Source organism: Tachypleus tridentatus, unplaced genomic scaffold (assembly GCF_004210375.1).
Source record: "Tachypleus tridentatus isolate NWPU-2018 unplaced genomic scaffold, ASM421037v1 Hic_cluster_2, whole genome shotgun sequence".
NCBI lineage: Eukaryota > Metazoa > Arthropoda > Merostomata > Xiphosura > Limulidae > Tachypleus > Tachypleus tridentatus.
The window spans coordinates 50,765,324-50,787,059 of NW_027467782.1; the positions used below are offsets into that span (position 1 = coordinate 50,765,324).

General features: G+C 34.7%; 1 protein-coding gene across 4 annotated transcripts in view; it reads left to right on the forward strand.

The window, feature by feature from the left end:
• The first annotated feature begins 287 nt into the window (after positions 1-287).
• Positions 288-21,736, forward strand: part of LOC143243333 (uncharacterized) — a 32,356-nt gene continuing 10,907 nt past the window's right edge. For 2 of the 4 annotated variants that reach the window (XM_076487182.1, XM_076487180.1), the window contains exons 1-3: positions 4,528-4,685; positions 5,591-6,404; positions 9,008-9,124. In XM_076487182.1, the coding sequence (XP_076343297.1) occupies positions 4,676-4,685; positions 5,591-6,404; positions 9,008-9,124 (941 nt within the window). In that variant the 5' untranslated portion in view covers positions 4,528-4,675. Of the gene's footprint in view, positions 461-4,527; positions 4,686-5,590; positions 6,405-9,007; positions 9,125-21,736 lie in introns of those variants that run through there. The other 2 variants (XM_076487181.1, XM_076487179.1) reach the window with 2 other exon arrangements.

Sequence of the window (21,736 nt, forward strand, 5' to 3'; positions counted from 1 at the left end):
CCTTAACCACCTGGCCATGCCGAGCCTGTTAGCAAGTGTAGGGATTTAGTAGACATTTCTTTGAGCACATAAACATTCATTGCCTTCTTGTATGGAGACCTGAAACATTTATTACAATAAACTGATATTTACTATGTTGTTATTATTTAGTCAATGAAATATGACAAATATAAATTATATATGTAGAATATGTTCTGATTTTCCAGAAAGAAAATTATACTTATACGTTTTCGAATACCCTATTAATTAATTATTTGTCCGCTAGATGGTGCAAAAGAATACGTTAGGATATCTTGTTGACATCGACAATAAAGTTTGGTTAAGAATTAAGGTTGTTTGTAATGAAGTTGACGTGTAACGAAATGTGATTGGTAGAATAATTGATATGAACATTTCAATTAGTAATTTGAAATATATTATCGAAGTATACAGACTTAGAGTGGCTTATTTTTAAAGATTGGTGAGTTGTATTTGGTTAATATTATAATACAGTGTATTCTGTGGTTGTATGTTCTCCTAATAATTACAATTTCAGACTGGCAGGTATGACCCAGAAGGAAAAAATAGAATTGCAAACCATAATTGAAACACCATCCAGAATGTATGTTTTATATTATTGTTGAAAGTTGGACCTATAGTGATGCTGATAGGAAATGTGAGCCAAAAGAAAGGACAATTAAATGGAAAGAGTGTTTATGGGAAGTTTACTTATTTTTTATTTTTTTAATTTCGCACAAAGCTACTCGAAGGCTATCTGCACTAGAAGTTTACATCAGTTCGTTTTATATAACAAACTTTTAAATCGTAGAGCAGAGAGAATCTTAAGTTTAGAATATTTGTGACTGATAGAGAGAATCAAAGAAGAGTGGTGAATGGTGATCTAGTGTTTAGAGGTGTATTTTAGAGGTAGAGACAAATTAATTTTAGTTAAGGTCTATAATTTTCATTAATCATTCAACAGTAGTTTCTCATCATAAGTTACTAATAAATTAACATGTTGAATGTCACTGTTTTTATTTTGAGTTCATTTATTGCTAGTGTAATTTCAGTTCTGTTATAAAGATAGTTTTGCATTATTGACTTACTATATGTATTTATAACTAACCTAAGTCTTCTAAGTTAAATGAGCTTTGGGAAGTATTAGCTTGGATTATTGTTGAAAAATATTAATAATGGGGATACTGAACTGACAAGATAATGCATTCTATTCTTTATAAGTAAAGAAATCTGAGAAGGATGGCTTTAATTAGTTATACTGGTTACAAGGTCAATTTTTAGTTTTTCTCTAAGTACTTACTTATTTTGTTTGGAAATTAATAATATTTTACAAAAGAACATGGAACAAATGAATGTGATAAAGTTATTTCATTAATAATGATATTGATAAACATAAATTTGATTTTATAACACTACCGGCTACAATTCACATCGAAGATGGATGACTTTTCAATCATACTGTATTTAACTTGTTCAACTGCAAAGTGTATCAAAGAATCTCATTAGTAGAAGGAATATATTATTACAGCAGAGGAAATTAACATTATAAAAGTAAGACACGTCATCAGAACCTATATCATTGTGTAAAAACCAAAGCTCATATCTACATAATCTGTGTAATTGAAATTAAGTTACATGTAATTACTTGCATATGTCTGTAATAGTAACTTTTGTCACCTGTATTTGTCATCCCTTCTGCTGTGATTTAATACCTGTATTTTATTGTAAGTTCTTTGCATAAAAATCTTATAATAAATGAAGTGTGTTAACATAGGAAACTTTATTTCTTATACACTTCATTCTAAATAAACCAAATGTATTTGTTTAGCCATTTGTGCATGAATGTGTAGTGATTTTAATGAAAGGTAAGGATCACAGGAAAATAACTAAACTTGGTTTACAGCAGGTTCAGATAAAAATAAAATCAGTACAAAAATATGTGAGGTACACAGAGTTTCATACTCTCAAATCAAATCTAATTGTGTATGGATATTTTCAAGTGGTTACATTTTTCAGTGGTTCAACAACTTGTCATCAAAGATACTGTATCTCTTGATAAATGAGTGACTAGTCCAAGTGCTCACTAGGATTTTATATTAAATTTGTTGGTGGTTGAAAACCTAGTACATGACAGTAGCAGGTGTTATTTTTAAACAAATGTGTAATATCTAATTCCATTATCCAAAGCGGGGCTCTTCTGTGGGCAGTGAAGTTGTTTGTTTGCACATGGAGCCAACTTGAAGGGGGCATAAATTTCCTGATTGAGTAACAAAGCAAACTAATGGCTTTATACCTGCATCAAGGCAGCTCTTCCAGATAAAATGAACAGTTCCACACCGCTTGTAAAATGTGAGCTTACAGTTGACTGCATATGTATCTTTGGCTTGTTTACTAAGAATTCAGCAGTTAGTTGTATTCAGATTTCAAACTGTGCTTGTTGATAAAATGGAAGTTGTTTTTGTTTTTTTTCAGTTTTTAGTAATTATAATAATTGGTTGTAACTACTTATAAGAAGTTATTTTGGATGCCATCAAACATTGGTATGGCCCCAGTAACACATCACAATTTCATTCTGAAAATTAAAACTGGGACTTCAGGTTCATAATTTGTATTATATTTATCTTAAATATGTTTGAAATATTAAATTTATATTATGATTTAATTACATACTAATAAAATGGAAAAACTATTTTTTTAGTAATGTAACTAAATGTATTTTAGTTATGTATTTTCATCTGAAAATATTACTGTTGTAGTTATAGAAATAGGAGAGCAAAGTGTCATATCACTAACATGTAGCTTAACATTTTAACATGTTCACCTCTTCATATTATAAAATCTTTCAGGCTAAAAGACATTGGTAGTATTATTAAAATTTCAGTATTTATTAAGCATGTTGTCTAAACAGTTTAATATGATTAATAAATCTCCCTGTAGTAATTGTTTTATACTTGTGTAAGAATAGCACTTGGTATAAACAGTAAAGATCTCGTTAGGTTTTTAGGTCCCGTATTAATGACAGAATTATTGGATGTTTTTATCAAGATATAGACTAAATTTATAAAAGGTAAAAATCTTAATAAATACATAAATACACTGATAAGATTATTAATGGCTTTTGAATACCAAAAGCTGAGGCTATGGAAACTTGTACCCAGGAACATTTCTAAGCAAATGTGTTTCTTTCTTTAGAGTTTTTAGATTATGGAGTTTGCTTGATGATATATTGGATAGTTAATGGTTTGGATTTTTTTTAAGAGTTTGGTATTTAGATGTTTGTTTAGTGGGTTGATGTTTGTCTTCATTATTTTTTGAAGTACAGAAAAATGCATCGCTAAACAATGTTTCTTTCATTGCTTCCTGTAATGGATAAACAGTATCTCGTGTAAGTTCTTTTCACTACGTAATCATGGATTCACCCATACGTGGTGTAAGATGTTGTTGAGGCTTAGAGTTTAGTCTGTAATCTTCAAAAATCTAGAAGTGACATGTTTCAATTGTTTAGAGTCATTGGTGTTTGAAACTCATCCCACATCAATTATGTTACTGAGTTTAAGGAGTGCATAACAGGAAGAGAGAGCCTTGTCTGTTGCTTTGCAAAACTTTTGTTTAAACTTTAAGTTTGTGGATGAGCCACTTATGTCAATATTTTAGATGTTAAAAGTTGGTATTTAAAAATAGATCTAACTTTTGGAATCCATATGTACATTATTTAGTTTGAATGTAATCTTTCATACAAAAGCCCACATATAATGTTAGGTTTGTACCTTGTGTTCTGGGAATATTAGTATAGACAGAGTAACAGAACTTTCTAAGCAGTAACATTTTTACAAGAATGCAGTAAGTCTTAAACACTTGAAATAACTAGGATACATTTATGAAAATAGAAAAATAGGTATAATTATTGAACCAGCCAGAGTGTTCAGGAACAATGAATAGTAGAGCAAGTTTTAAAAAAGCCATTCAGATGTTCAACATTAAGTTAAGTTCTAGCTTGTGGTACAATTTTCTGTGATATATCAGATACTGAATTGTTTTATGTGCAAGATAAATATGTAACTTAATATATATTATCTATGGGGTTTTCAGTCTGTTTTACTTCACCATATAGTAACTTGATTTAGGTTTGTGACTAATGTTATAACACTATTGTAAAAATTGTTAAGGGACTGATATATTAATTTACTGTAACTGTGTCCTCAACTCATTTGATTGTGACACTTTTCAGTGGAAACCTCTATTATATATTGTTTTGTGTTAAATGTATTGCATGACAGACTACATTAACTAATGGGCTTTGTTTATACCCATACAGTGTCACATGAACACGTGTATTAGATTATAAGGAGGGAGTGGCCTTAGAGTTGGTCATGTATAGCTGTGGGAGTGTTACAAACCAGTTTCACAGGTTTATAATATACCTGTAGACTTCGTGTACATGTATTTTGTAAAGATTTGATTTTCTCATGTTTTTGGAATAAAATATTTTATATTCTTCTTATTGAATATTTAACTAAAAGTTCATTGTGTATGAAATTTAAAATATATTTAGAGTTTCAATTAACTATTACATTCTTATCTCTATTCATATCATGAGAGATATGTATGTTTGTGTATATACATATGAATGCATGGTACAACACTGTATAATCTTTGTTTTAGCCTTGAATAGTGTATCATGTCCAAAGGTGAGTTTGAAATTTCCTACCACCATGAAAAAGGATATTTCTCTTCAAACATTCCAAACTTTTAGATAAATAGAAAATATTAACACACATCTTTATGTTCTTTATTATTTGTCTCTAAACAAACCTGGCATTGAAAAGAGCTATTATTAAGAAAAATATTTTGTGTAAACATGTGTTAGTTTTCATAATGTTTTGACTAGACACATGTAATATCTTGTAAACATATAAAGTGAAAAATTTGTTTTTGCCTTCTGTATATAAAACTTTGTAATATTTCATTTTAAAAGTTTTTGATTTTGTTAAGGATAGCTATCAGAATTATAGCATTTGGATCAATAATTAATTAATACTTTATTTACTTTAGTCAATGTTATAATGTTATTTTAACATGTTTTCTCATGCCTTGTTCTCCTTAATGAATGGGTGGGTAGAAGCACATTATTAGTGGTACACTGTCACAGTTTTGTCAAGCTGGGTTGTAGCATATTATTAGTACACTGTCACAGTTTTGTCAAGTTGGGTAGTAGTGTATTATTAGTGGTACACTGTCACAGTTTTGTCAAGTTGGGTAGTAGTGTATTATTAGTGGTACACTGTCACAGTTTTGTCAAGTTGGGTAGTAGTGTATTATTAGTGGTACACTGTCACAGTTTTGTCAAGTTGGGTAGTAGCATATTATTAGTGGTACACTGTCACAGTTTTGTCAAGTTGGGTAGTAGCATATTATTAGTGGTACACTGTCACAGTTTTATCAAGTTGGATAGTAGCGTATTATTAGAAGTACACTGTCACAGTTTTGTCAAGTTGGATAGTAGCATATTATTAGTGGTACACTGTCACAGTTCTGTCAAGTAAATGTTTACATTGAAGAGACGTAACTCAACTTTCTTTACCTGTTGTTATAGACATGTCAAACAAAGACCACATGAACAGCATATCAAAGGAAGAGATTGAAACAGATGTTCACTGTGGAAAATCCAGAAGTGTTTCAGAAGAAAATAAAAATTCAGAACTCACTGGAGATAATGCCACAATCTCAACATCTTTACTAGAAGGTAGAAATGATCCACTAAATGCTCAGCTAACACCAACACACAATTACTGTTTTTATACACCTCAGAACAGCTATATTGATACATTCTTGTACAACCATCACAAAGAACCATCTGATCCATTCCTTGTTTTACCTGACATAGACAGTCAGGAAATGGTTAAGAAAGTTACTAAAAAGAGAGAACAACTAAAAGACCCTGATGAAGCCACAGATGTATTCTCTGGTCAACATGAGACTGTCGTAAAGAGTATTGTGAATTATGGTAGTGAAACAGTTCCAAGTACTGAACTGCTGTCAGGCAATGTGTTACATCAGGGAGAAATGGGAGACATCCAAGATCTACAAGAAACTAGTGGTTCCTTATTAAATACCAATCTTACAAACATAAGCAATGCATGTAGCAGATGTGAACCATTTATGTCTGAATCCCTAGAAAAGGAAAACAAATGTGGAAATAAGGGTAGTGCTCAACATGCAGAAATTGGCTTTAAGTCAGATGAAGCAGGAGATTCTGGATACATTGATGTTTCAGGAAGTGAATCTTCTTCAATTTCTCCTCTTAGTCCAGATGATGAATTAGTATTCCACAAGTCTGCCACTTCCATCTTATCAGATGACAATGTCTCAGCAGAGAAGCAGCTAGGAGAGTTCTCTTCTGACATTTGGTAGGTTCTGTCTGCCTGGGTATTATTGTGCTGTAAATGTAATTATAGTAAAGAAACGTTTTCTTTACTGGAAAATGTGTTTACCCTGCAGTATATATTGTTATATATATATATATATATATAATAGCCTTCTAAATGGATGCCTATGTAAATTTGATGTATTTACCCTTGTTTTACAATGAAACATGACAATGCATATTTATTAAACTAGTAAAATATATTTTTGAGGGAGTCACACTGAAGTTTACTATTTGTAACCTAATAATATTATGTTCTGAATATAATCTCATGTTAGCTTACCTTGTTTAGCCCAACAGTGTTATTTTCTGAATAAGATCATATGTAAGATTATGTTGACTAGTCTAATAACAGTCATATGCTGTAAGTGTGTGTCCAGTGGTGTAGAACTCCCAGAGTGAACTGGATCACTATTGTAATCTTATAGTGTTATTAGACTAACTGTCATGTCCTGTAATAAGATTGTGTGTCCAGGGATGTAGAATTCCCAGAGTGAACTGGATCACTATTGTAATATTAGTGTTAATAGACTGTCATGTCCTGTAATAAGATTGTGTGTCCAGTGATGTAGAATTCCCAGAGTGAACTGGATCACTACCATGTCCACTAGTAGAGTTAGTCCACACTGCTCATTATGTACAGTCTCTCTCTTAGGAAATAGTATAAAGGACCGTATGGTTACTCTTAACTTAAGAGCAGGTGCTGGAGCATGTAGTGGTAGAATGTTATGGTTGTTAAAACACTTCAGAAAATATTACTTACTGTTACACTGTTTTTAAAATATAGACTTTTTTAAACTTATAATGTACGTGATATAGAGTTAAGTCTGTTTTATTTATTAGCGTTGGAAAACAAATGTGTATGTTTTTACATACATGTATATATATTTTTCTCTGCAAGTGGGTTTTCTCCTCATCACGGATCACGTCTTTTAATATCGTTTGCTTTGCTGACAATTATTACAAAAACGGAAGTTGAATGAAAATAGAATTATATATATATATATATGGTACCCATAACTAGCGTTGCACTTTGTTTCTTTGTTTTCTTTTTAATGGACTCCCAAGAATAGACATTAGGTTTAGTGCGATATATTTATCCTGGTGGTAAATCACATCAGACAAATTTTGGCAAGGCTCCAACATTATGTATATGCTTATGTCAGTTCACTTTGTTAAGCTTAAAAATCTGAATAAGAAAGAAAAATATGTGTACATGAGATAATATATGTAACAACGTTAACCACCTAGTGTAATATGTTATAATAATTTCCATACATTGAATAAACAAATAGTTACTAAAATAAATCCGTATGTAACAACGTTAACCATCTAGTGTAATATGTTATATTAACTTCGATATATTGAATAAACAGTTACTAAAACCTGTATTAACAATGTTAATCTCTTATAAATTTCCTGACAAATTTAATAAACAACTAATAACTGAAGCTAACTAGTTTGTTTTACTTTAATGTAGCATAATTTATACCCATTATTTAAGTTTTATTTTTTGTTAATGGTACAGTAAATAACAAACGAAGATTTTTTGTCACCAGAAATAACGTATCACATTTTCAAAATAATTTGTTAACAATGCTTACGTCAAGAAATTTACGGAAAACGTTCTGCAGATTTAGTTTGTTATAAACGTGCCGTAATGAGCAAAAGAAACGATAAAATAATTATTTGTGACAGTTACAGGTTCAAATATTTTAGGTTATTAGTGGTGACTAAAGAACTATACACCTAATTGAATTAGTGGTGTTGAAGCTTAAGTAATTAGAGGTTAGTATAAGATAGTTAATGCTCTAATTTGCATATTTGTTAAGACAAATGTTGCTGAAAAGATTAGAAAGTTGGACCACATTTCCAGCTGGTATTATTGATTTTGTTGTGTGTGTTAAGCGACCTGCTTCTTGCAACACAGTTGACTGAGCATGCGTAACTTTACCAATAGCGTCTTTTATCGTACGATGAAATATAGTATGTATATAATAAAAAAATAAGCAAACAATTTTGTATTTCGTGAATTTGATTTCTTGTACACATTTTTGTACCGATTATCAGATTTTTATTTAAAAGTTGTGAATTATAATATTTTCCTGACGTCGGTAACCTATAACGTTATTGATTTAATTCAACCATGTAGTTGGTCGCTTGCGATCTAGAATATCCTTCCTTAGGTGGTATCATTTATTTAGTTTTTCAACTTGAGTAGAAATATTGGTGGTATCATATTATTAACTTACGTATTGAACTCGCTAAGGAATCAAAGTAGTGCGAAATGCCATCTGTTGAATATGAAATTACTGAATATGCGTCGCTTTTGTACAAATATAAGAGTAATATTGAACCGTAAGTTTTTCTTTCTGATATATGAATAAACATTCAAGTTATCTGTTCGTGGATTACATATATGTACGTTAGTGATATCTTTATTTGACTTCCACGCCTGTTTTTATTTCTGTTTAGTGTATTGTCGGTTTAATAGTTTCAAGAAGTTGAGTTACCGCTTATGTAATGCATAAATGATAAAACAAATTAGTAGTATAAATAAACTACCTGTGAAATATTCTATTGAAGGAATGAAAATGCAGATTGCAACCTGAAGAAAAATGACAGAGTGGTTAATGTGGAGAAAGACAAAATCATCGTACATGGGCGTCTTTCCCCAGATGATTCAGATACTGCCAAAGATCGGTAAATATCTGTAGACATACTTAATTCACATAAATCTGCTTCAGAATAAAATGTACAAAATTAATGATATTTTCTTCTATCTCAGAGTTTACATTGGAAACATTAGTGTTTATGTTTGTCAACCACTTAGCTATTTATAACAGATGTCTCTATGGGTAATTGAACTTAGGTTTTACTTAAAATATATAAATAATCTAATAATTTAAATTGTGATAACTCGCATAGATTATCTTACATTTTTTTATAATTAAAATCCATCTCCCATTTATTTACCCAACTCACTGAATGATGTAAATCCTTTTGTAACATAGCAACACCCAAGAATTTAATACTATCAGCAAATTTAATCAATTTATTGACTATTCGTTCGTCTGTGTCATTAATGTAAATCAAAGAGAGGAAAGTTCCTAAGACTGAGCCGTAACGTACACCAGTCGTAACAGTTCTACATTTGTAACATTTGGCCAGTTTGACCAAACTTTATTTGTAACAACCTTATGTTTTCTTCCACCCAGTTGCTCTTCTATAAACTTTGCTAACTTATTCCTTACGCTTGTTAAAACTGTCAAAAAATTTCTGAGACAAAGTTTTCCCTCAGTGAAACCAACTTGGCTCTGAAATAAAATCATAAACTTTGTTAAATGACTTTGTAAACCATCTTTTATCAGGCTTTCCAAACTTTTCATACAACACAAATATAAATACTAAATACATTAGCTAACCAATCCTCTGATACTTGTTAGAAACATCTAGTATACTTGACTAACTATGAAGAAATCCTATGTTTCTTTGCTTGTTCAAGGCTTTACATATGAAATTAATAGATTAGTTTGTCATCTGCACATACAGAGATGCCATATTAAATTAGTTTATGTTCAAAATTGTGTGACTTGTTTGTAAGTCCAGGAAGAGGTTGAGAGGGGATTTAGTGTATGTACTGTCAGCTCAGAAATTGCTAATTTAGCTTAACAACAAGTTAATAGCTGTATTTAAGTACATTTTTGGAAATATATTTCTGACTGTATTAATAGAAGTTGTATTATATGCTGTGGTACTATTATTGGAAGACAAAACAGTTTTCTGTACATTGAATAACTCAAGGTGAAGCAAAACAATAACTTAACAGACTATGGATAAACAAATGTCTTATACACAGAAAATCAGATATGTTGTAAAATTAATTGTGAGATATGTCTGACAAAGTACATCTGGCTTGGACTCTAACAAGTCAGAATGTATAGTAATGTTAACTACAAAGTAACTTGATCTCTGTCAAGTTGGAATGTATGGTAGTGTTAATTACAAAGTGACTTGGACTCTGACAAATCAGGGTGAATGCTTATATTAATTACAAAGTAACATGGACTTTGAAAATTCACAGTGTGTGGTAATGTTGATTACATAGTAACTAGAACTCTGAGAAGTGTGTGGTAATGTTGATTACAATGTATTTAGATTCTGACAGATCAGAGCTGATGGTAATTTTCACATCTAGAATAAAGATTTATTTTCCAAGGTATGCATTACAAAATGTGTTTCCATAACCTCTGAAATGCACAGATATATTTTCTTCTAGAAACTGTGCATAACGTATCAGGTATTTACTCTTATCTATGAAAGACTTGCTATATTGGAAATGTACAGAAAAATGAATTTATATCTGACAGAAAATTCATAACTCCATGTTGAATGGAACTTTATAAAAGATTATGCTATGAGAATGTTGATCTCCACCTATGGACACAGGGTAAAAACACATAATAATATTAAGGATATTTTATTTTGTTTTAAAGTGGCTTTTTCTAAGTCTTCCTTGTGATTTAATCTCTGGTTCTTGTATTAATTTTGTAAATAAAAATTCAAGATTGTACAGAGTTAATTAGTTCCAAGAATTGTGTTTCAAACCAACTACAAAACAGGTTTCAGAACAAATGTAATCTAAACCTCATTAATCATTGTTTACTTTTTAATAAAATCTTAATTTAAAAAAATAAATTTTAAGAATCACAAAATATTTTAATGAATACCAACTCTATAACTTATATTAATTAAGTAAAATTACTTCAGCTACAGGTTAAAATAAAATTTATGTTTAATAATGCAGTTCAGGAAGAAGGATTACTGATCTAATGAGACTATGTTCATTCAAGGAGAGTTATTACAGATCTAATGAGACTATGTTCATTCAAGGAGAGTTATTACAGATCTAATAAGACTATGTTCATTCAAGGAGAGTTATTACTGATCTAATATGACTATGTTCATTCAAGGAGAGTTATTACTGATCTAATAAGACTATGTACATTCAAGGAGAGTTATTACATATCTAATAAGACTATGTTTATTCAAGGAGAGTTATTACTGATCTAATAAGACAGTATGTTCATTCAAGGAGAGTTATTACAAATCTAATAAGACTATGTTCATTCAAGGAGAGTTATTACAGATCTAATAAGACTGTATGCTCATTCAAGGAGAGTTATTACAGATCTAATAAGACTGTATGCTCATTCAAGGAGAGTTATTACAGATCTAATAAGACTATGTTCATTCAAGGAGAGTTATTACTGATCTAATAACACTGTATGTTCATTCAAGGAGAGTTATTACAGATCTAATAAGACTGTATGCTCATTCAAGGAGAGTTATTACAGATCTAATAAGACTGTATGCTCATTCAAGGAGAGTTATTACTGATCTAATAAGACTATGTTCATTCAAGGAGAGTTATTACAGATCTAATAAGACTATGTTCATTCAAGGAGAGTTATTACAGATCTAATAAGACTATGTTCATTCAAGGAGAGTTATTACAGATCTAATAAGACTGTTCATTCAGGGAGAATTGTTACAGGTTTAATAATACTGTATATTCATTTAGGGAGAATTATTACAGATCTAATATCACTGTATATTCATTGAAGGAGAATTATTACAGATCTAATATCACTGTATATTCATTGAAGGAGAGTTATGATAGATCTAATAACACTGTTCACTCAAGGAGAGTTATGATAGATTTAATAACACTATGTTTATTCAGGGAGAGTTATGGTAGATCTAATAACACTGTATGTTCATTGAAGGAGAATTATTACAGATTTAATAAGACTGTATGTTCATTAAGGGAGAATTATAACAGATTTGATAAGACTGTATGTTCATTCAGGAAGTATTATTACAGATCTAATAACTCTGTATGTTCATCCAAGGTGAGTTATGATAGATGTAATAAGACTGTGCTCATTCAAGGAGAGTTCCTACAGATTTAATAAGACTACATGTTCATTCAGAGATAATTATTACAGATTTAATAACACTGTATGTTTATTCAGGAAGAATTATTACACATTTTATAAGACAATGTTCATTCAGGGAGAATTATTACACATTTTATAAGACAATGTTCATTCAGGGAGAATTATTACACATTTTATAAGAATGTTCATTCAGGGAGAATTATTACAGATCTAAAATCACTGTTCATTCAGGGAGAGTTACTACAGATTTAATAAGAGTGCATGTTCATTCATGGAGAATTATTACAGATTTAATAACACTGTATCTTCATTCAGGAAGAATTATTACAGATTTAGTAAGACTGTATGTTCATTCAGGGAGAATTATGATAGATCTAATAAGACTGTTCATTCAAGGAGAGTTATGATAGATCTAATAACACTGTATGTTCATTCAAGGAGAGTTATGACAGATTTAATAAGACTGTGTTCATTCAGGGAGAATTATGACAGATTTAATAAAACTATGCTCATTCAGGGAGAGTTACTACAGATTTAATAAGAGTGCATGTTAATTCAGGGAGAATTATTACAGATTTAATAAGACTGTATGTTCATTCAGGGAGAATTATTTCAGAGTTAATAAGACCCTTCCAGTCAACAGGAGGTCAAGTGTATTTTTGTTAATGTTGCCAGTGATCAGCTGATTCCTGTGACATCTTTTGGGCCTTTGTTGTGGCTGTCACAAGGAATGCCAGAAGAGGTCCTGAGGCTGAAAATTCTGTCTCCCTGTTCTGTGTGCATGAGAGACTCTCTACTCTGGCATGCTGGTTGCTGGCACAAGAGTGTTATATCTTGAAGAAAGAGTGACAGCTGGTTTGTTGCTTCTGCTGCAAGTTGGTCAATCATCTTAATTTACTTGACCCCAGCATGGCCTGGGACACACACAAATGTGGGAGACTTATCACAGAGATAAGGTGTATCCTCTCTCTGCTCATCAGGTAACCAGCCACTCTGGATTCTCTGCAACACTGCCATGGAGTCAGTGGCAAACACAACTGTGGCAACATCAGAGGATTCTCAGACAAGCCATCCAAGAGCTCTCTTGACAGCCTCAAGTTCCATCCTGGTGCTACTTGTGTACAGGGTGCATGCTCCAGACTTCTCAATTATTGGTGTGCCATCCAGAAATGTAGCAAATCTCCAATCTTTTCTCATGATCTATGGTGTGAATGAGCCATCCATTGCAATGATGAGATTTCTTTTCTGGCTACCCCTCGGTGTTGATTTGTGTATGTGGTGAGGAGACCTCTCAGGGAAGGTTCTGTTCTTTCAGTTTACCTCCTCTGGGATTTAAACATCCACCCACATGTTTGCCATGCATGGCAACCTGAGAAGGGGAGGAAAGGATCCTGGTGGTTGAGGGGTCTAACTTTAACACACCCCTTTGGCCTTGAATTCCTGTAGACGGGCAGCCTTAGGGTGGCCCCCTTTGGGTCATTCAGCTGGTCCACGTAGGCTGTGGTTAACCAAGTACTAATGTTGTATGTTCTCAACAGGTGTTGTGGACATTATATCTGATGCTGGTGTTTGGGTATAGCTCATGAAACCCTGGCATTGCTGCAGTGTCCTTGTTTAACACTGTAGTACAGCCCCTCATAGGGCTCCATGGTGGGTGGGGTCAGTGAGCACCAAAATTTCTCTTTCTTTATTGTGGATACTTCAATTAAAAATCTTAATAAAATAGTGAAAAAACAATCTATAGGTACACAACCACATCTTGACAATTCTAAGCAGCAATCTTCACCATCTGTACCACCTGTTGTACCTCATTTTCTTATATTGCACTCACATTCAAACAAATCTTCAGGGCAAATGTCTGCCTTTTTTCATTCAGAATGGACTAGAGGGACTTGCTAGCTCTCCATAGTTAGTAAAAAAGCTTCGATCTGGTGACATATTGGTGGAAACATCCACACCTCAACACAGTGAACTCCTGTTGCATTCAAAGGTTCTTGGGGGGACATACCTACAGAGGTTACACCTCATGCTACTTTGAATTCATTGTGAAGAGTTATTGTTGAGAGGGATTTGAAGAACATCCCAGAGTCAGACATTCTCGCTGATTTCTCCGCCCAAGGAGTCTCTACAGTGAGGTGTATCTCCACTCGCAAAGATAGAATTATGGTGCTGACCAATGTCCTCATTCTGACATTTATGTCACCATGTCCACTGGTTATCTTAATTGCAGAGTACGGCCATATATTCCAAACTCTTTCCGATGTTTCCAGTGTCAATGATTCGGTCACTCGAAGACATCATGTCGTGGTTCCTTGACATGTGCTCATTGCAGTGGCAAGAATAATGATGCCTATGAGTGTGAAACAGACCCTCATTGCATCAATTGCAATAGCTCTCACCCATCCTACTTTTGTTCTTGCCCTAAATGTTTGGAAGAATAAGAGGTGTAGCATTTGAAAACGATTTATAACATTACCTATCCTGAGGCTCGAAAATTGCTGTCCACCTCATCTCGAATCCCAAGGTCCACATGCTTTGTTCCTCTCTCACCTCAAGATGCAAAACAATCATTTTTTTACATCCTCAGTCTCTGGAATCCCCTTTCAACTGCAAAGACCTGCTGAATTGACCAACGGCAGGATCCATGGAGGTCGATAGACCTCCCTCGAATAAGGAAAGTAAGGAAAAAAGACGTGGTCATAAACAAAATGGTACTCCTACCAATTCACTTGCAAATAAATAAAAATGGCCACCCTGATACAATGGAACTGTCAAGGTTTACGTTCTAATCTAGCTGACATCAAAACACTGATTGCTTCCTACTATCCTGTTTGTCTTTCCTTACAGGAAACATTTCTGAAACGTGCCAATACAGTCACCTTTTGGCAGGTTTTTTATACAGAAATGACAGGATGTGTGATGGACGAGTGCATGGAGGGGTGGCACTGTTGGTTGATCAGCATGTGCCCACACTGTCTTTGCCACTCGTCACATTTTTGGAGGCCGTAGCCATCCATGTTTCCTTGGGTCATACCATCACTATTTGTTCTCTCTAGCTGTCACCTGAAGAGACATATGATCTATCAGACCTTGATGCTCTCATTGAACAGTTGCTGTCTCCCTTTTTCATCCTGGGGGACTTTAATGGACATCATCCCCTCTGGGTAAGTGCTGGTATTGACAGGAGGGGTTGCTCTGTAGAGCATATGCTCTCTAATCACAATCTTTCTCTTTTCAATACTGGTTCTTCTCTTTATTTCCATGCACTTACTCAGTCCTTTACTGCTATTGGTCTCTCAATTTGCTCCCCTTCATTATTTTTCCATTTTTTATGGAGGGTTGAAAATAATCCACGAGGCAATGATCGTTTTCCTATAATTTTGAGAGACTGGCCGTGGTCAATGCCACCCGATCCACATGCCCTGGTGGAAGCTGGGTCAGGCAAACTGGCCCTCTTTTACTGCCCTTGCAGAACTTGATCCTGCCATTATCTGTAAGCCATCAATATACGACTGTGTGGCAGCAGTAACTGACTGTATTATACAAGCAGCTGCTCAATGTATTCCTAAGACTTCAACACATTTTCCACTATATCCTCATCCATGGTGGAATCCTGCCTGCCACATGGCACAGAACGCTATAAATGAGCCTGGGGTATTTTTCGTAGATATCCCACACTCTCAAACCGCATTGCTTTCCAGCAGGTCCGTGCACATGCTCGATGGGTAAGATATCAAAGCCAGAAGGAATCTTGGATTAAGTTCACAACCAGCATATCCTCTACCACCAGTTCCAAAGTTATTTGGGACAAGACTCGAAAGGTCACTGTGCTATATCACTCTGTCCTCCTCTCAATCGTGCTCTCTTATGGTCAGGAAGTAACTGATACCAAGAGCATTGCTGATACTCCAGGTGAAAGCTTTTGCCAGGTATCTAGCACTTCTCCTCTTCTTCCATCTTCTTAGCCATCAAGACTCGGGCAGAGCAATCACCTCTTTCCTTTCAAGCTGATTGTCTCTATGACTATAATCATCCCTTTACACTGGTGGAACTCAAACTGGCCCTTCATCTGTCTGGCAGTACATCAGTTGGACCTGATGATATACACTATGAGAGGCTGCACCATCTATCTCATGCTTCTCTTACTATCCTTCTGGTTGTTTTTAACCAGATCTGGAAGGAGAATGTTTTTCCTGATGTCTGGTGCTAGACTATTGTCCTGCTTTTCTCAAAGCCTGGGAAGGATCCCAAGATTCCTTCAAACTATTATCCAGTTGCCAGTTGCTTTGATGAGCTGTCTCTGTAAGACCTTAGAGAGGATGGTTAATGCTCATCTTGTTTGGTTCCTTGAATCAAACAACCTCCTCTCGCCCACCCAGTGTGGGTTCCGACAACAGTGCTCTACCATGGACCACCTGATTCGACTTGAAGTGTCAATCAGAGAAGCCTTTCTCAAATGACAACATCTTGTATCGATATTCTTTGACATTGAGAAGGCTTATGATACAAAACAAAGGTATGACATTTTGTGAGACTTCCATATATATGGATTACGTGGCCATTTGCCCATTTTTATTAAAAATTTTTTAATGGACAGGAGGATCCGAGTTTATGTGGGTTCGACACTTTCCCATTCTTTTCTACAGGAACTTGGAGTCCCTCAGGACTGTGTTCTGAGTGTCACACTTTTCAGTATAAAAATTAATGTCATCACTGTTGTAAACTGGTTTTATATTGACAACTTTCCCATCTCATGTCAATCGTCAAACATGAGGTATATTGAGTGGCAGCTACAGAATGCCCTCAATTGTTTACTGAAGTGGACCACAGTAAACGGCTTTACATTCTCTCTCTCGAAAACCGTTTGCATGCACTTTTGCCACCAACGGGGTATTCACTCTGATCCTGAACTCTGTATCGGTGAAGTTGTGCTGCCTGTGGTCTCTGAGGCTAAGTTCTTAGGGCTTATCTGTGACTGTAAGCTAACCTTTATACCACACATCAAGCAGCTATGGGTCAAATGTACAAGAGCACTGAACATCCTCCGTGTCCTCTCTACCACCATTTGGGGAGCAGATCAACATTCTATGCTAAAGATATATTGTGGTCTTATTTGATTGAAACTCAACTATGGATCACTGGTCTATGGCTCTGCCAGATTATCAGCCTTAAAGATGCTAGACCCTATTCATCATCAAAGACTTCGGCTCTGCACTGGGGCTTTCTGCACTTCCCCAGTTCAGAGCTTGTACATAGTCTCATGAACCTTCTTTGCACCTCCACCTTTTGCAACTGTCTTTACTATATGCTTCAAAACCTCATTCCTTACCAAAGCATCCCACCTGGGGTTCTGTTTTCCTTCCTCAATGGGCCATACTTTTTCAGACCAGATGGCCTGTCATTGAATTGGGTCTGTCCTAGGATAATATTGTGGTATCCACTGGTCAGCCCATCCCACCATGGCTTCTTATAGTCTCCAAATGTTACCTATCTTTAAGTCATCTGAGAAAAGTAGACACTACCAATTGGAAATACTGTCTGTTATTTGCTGAACATCTTTTGAACCATCCTTCCATTCCTATTTATACTTATGATTCAAAGTCAGGTGACTGTGTGGGTTCTGCCATGGTTTGTTGGTTTGTTGGTTGCACACAGAATCCCCTCTACAGCTTCTGTCTGAAGTTGACCATAACATTAAGTAACTGTAAACCAGGACTGGAAAGGCCAACTTCAAGTGACTGATAGTGGTTTTTGTACTTACCTGTTTGTCTTCCTGGTGAGTTATAATTATTACAGTCAAGCTACAGAAAGTCCTTTACAACTTGAATAACTGTAGTTTTCTCTTGATGTTGTAGACTACATGTAAACATTGGTTTTATGCTATTTTTTAACTTTGTTTTGTTTTACCTTAATTTCCTTTTATGAATTTTACTGAATTTACTTTTACCTTTTTACCAGACGTTTGGCACAGATAGCCTAGCTGCTTTGTGCCATAAAATACTAAATCAACCAACCAACCCTTCTGGCCAAGTTACTGGAACATCTCCTGGCATGCCACTTCTGCTGCACCTTGCGGCAACTCTCTACAATCTCTTTTGAACTTGACAATCACTGCAGGTTGGCATGGCCATTCTTCTTCTGCAGATCAAAGCCATGTAGGTTGGTTGGAAAGGGAATATGAATTGCAGATCTTTCCAATGCAGCTATTTCAAGCCATGACTTCCTCTTAGATGCGACCTAGATGTTACTTCAAATCTTGTGTGGTGTAGAGAACATCTTTGTTGGTTGGATGGTTCAGCAGTGAAAGAGTACTTCTTTTCCTGGCTTTAGCACAGCACTTATGAAAGCATCTGTCCAGACTTCTGGGATGACTCCTGACTTCCAGCTCTGTTCATAAGTCTTTGCTAAGCTCTGGATCACCTCTGGTGGCAGGTCTTTAACATTCTTCACAGTGATGCTATCTGGTCTGGGTGGTCCTTCCTTGCTGGTCCTGATGGCATCCATCATACTTTCCATGTTGAAGCACTGCATGGACTCACTCAACTTAACCATCTCTTTAATTTGATTCCTGACCACTATCCTGTTATCCTGGTTATTGTGACTACTTTGATTGATGAATCTAGCAAGAAAGGCTTTTCCTTGGTCCTCTTTGGTGAGTAGTACTTGTCCAGAGTCGCTGTACAAAGTGGTTCTTCCAGAAGACCTTCGAGCTTTCAGCTTGTTATGGAACCTCCAAAACTCCCTGGTGTTGAGGTTGGACTTATCACATAACCTATCCCATTGTGCTCTGATGGTTCTAGATGCAGTTCTCTTGAACCTTGAAGTAGCATGGTTTTCAGAAATATTGCTCAAAGTCTTTCTTTTCTGTTATTTTCTTTGCAGGCTGCATCCACTTCAGGATTCCACCAGTTTAGAGCATTCTTGTATGTGATTATGGTTCTTGGAGGTTTCTCTTTCCTGATCCTGTTCTTGACAGTAGCCCAAATCCTGGTTTTGTCCCTCTGACTGTACAAAGCATTCTTCCTTGAAGGAGTGACATGATGGACCTGGTAAAAGAAGCATAACTCACACATGAAGTAGTCAATCCCAACTCGGTAGCTCCTCCAAATGACCAAATCCCTGGCATCTGCATTTATCAGTGCCAGGTCAATCACAGTATCAGGGTCTTAATATTCCTCTGCAAGCCTTGTAGGTTCTTCAGTGTTGAGGAGGCAAAGATTTAACTCAGCAAGGGCCTGAAACAGTTCTAGGCTATTTTTGTTACAGCCTGAGAAACCCCAGGTGGTGTGGCATGAATTGAAGTCTCCCAAAATGACAAATGGGCTATAATTGAAGCTCAAGCCCTGAATGAATTTCCTACTCTTTACCACTTGGTGCACAGTCATAGGCCATGATGAGTGGGCTGGGTAGTTTGGGGTCAGACACTCTCACTAACTGGACCTTCCTGTTGTGGGTGTTGTATTCTTGGTCATCCAGACATTCCACTATAATAGTGCTACATATCCTCCTAGTGATGGCTAGTCTACTATTGCCTAACAGTCTATCCAAAGTCCATCATCCCAGATCAAATTCAGCATTGTCTTGAAGCTTGGTTTCCAGCAGATGTATCAGGTCAGATGTCCCAATTACCTTCTCTAACATAAGTTTGCTTCCTCTTTTTTCCCTGATGTTGCAAGAACTATTACAGAGTTCAATAGACTATATGTTTATTCACAGAGAATTATGATAGATCTATTAGGATTGTGTGTTCTTTCAAGGAGAGTTATGATACATATAATATCACTGTATGTTCAATGAAGGAGACTTATGATATATATGTATATAAGACTGTTCATTCAATGTGAGTTATGATAGATATAATGAGACTATGTTCATTCAACGAGAGTTATGATAGACATAATAACACTATGTTCATTCAACGAGAGTTATGATAGAAATAATATTACTGTATGTTCATTCAAGGAGTGTTATGATAGACATAATAACACTATCAGTGATGTCGAGAAACCCACTTGTTGAGAAATTTATGTGCAAAAATGGCTCGTTTAGGTTGAGAAAATATTTTACTTAGAAGAGCGAACAACGTTTCGACCTTCTTCGGTCATCGTCAGGTTCACAAAGAAAGAGGTAACTGGTCGGAAGCTGACCACATGTTTGAAAGGGGTTGTGTAACTGAGTGTCGAAATGTAGAGGGCGGTATTAGATGTTTGAATATATAATTTTATTTATTTTATTATATTAATATAGGTATAAAGGCATTCCTTTATATTGGTTTATTTTGGGTTTAAGTTGTTGTATAAGTAAGGCTTCTTTAATTTTGCGTTTGTTTATGTTTGTTTCTTTATTTAGTATTTGAGTGTTTTCTATGGTTATGTTGTGTTTATTTGACTTGCAGTGTTCGAAAACGTGTGAAGGTGACTTTTTTATGTTCTTTGAATCTGGTTTCCATTTTTCTACTTGTTTCTCCAATATAGAAGTCGTGGCAGTTATCACATTGTATTTTATAAATAATGTTGGTGTGGTGTTTGTCAGTGTAGTTTTACATAGTATAGACCTCAGTTTTGTGCCTGGTTTTGAATAAATTTGGAATTAACTGGAATGTCATATTTTGTTACTAATTTTGCCAAATGTTGGTTATTTGTTTGCTGATGTCAGGAATATATGGTATACAGCAGTATATGGTTTTGTGGTTTTTTGACTCGTGAGATATATTTACTTTAGTTGGTTGAATTTGCTTTCTGTCTAGGTGTGTGCGTATAATGTTTTCTACGGTTTGTGGAGGAAACTTATTGATGTTGATGAAGTATTGTTTTATTTTGTCTAATTCATCGTTAATTTTATCTGGTGAGCATAGTTTTATGGCTGTGTTTATTTGGTTTCTTAGTATGTTGAGTTTTTGTTTTGTTTCATGTGCTGAGTCCCAAGGAATGTATAGTCCAGTATGGGTGATTTTTAGGTGGACTTCTGTTTTGAATTGTGTGTCAGTTCTTGTAATTCTGAGGTTAAGAAATGATATTTGATTGCTTTCTTCCTGTTCACATGTGAAGTTAATGTTGGGATGTATAGAGTTAATGTGATTGAAAAAATTAAGTATGTGTTCTGTAGATGTGAATCCCGCAACCGTGTCATCTACATATCTGTACCAGTATAGTGGTGGATGTAATGCTGTGTTAATTGCTTGTGTTTCAACTTGTGTCATAAAAATATTGGCTAGAACTGGTGATACTGGGTTGCCCATGCTTAGGCCATTTGTTTGCATATAGTTGTGGTTGTTGAACATGAAGTTTGTCTTTATCGTGGTGAATTCTATGAGGGTTGCTAACTGGTTACTGGGAATTTCTATAGTTGGGTT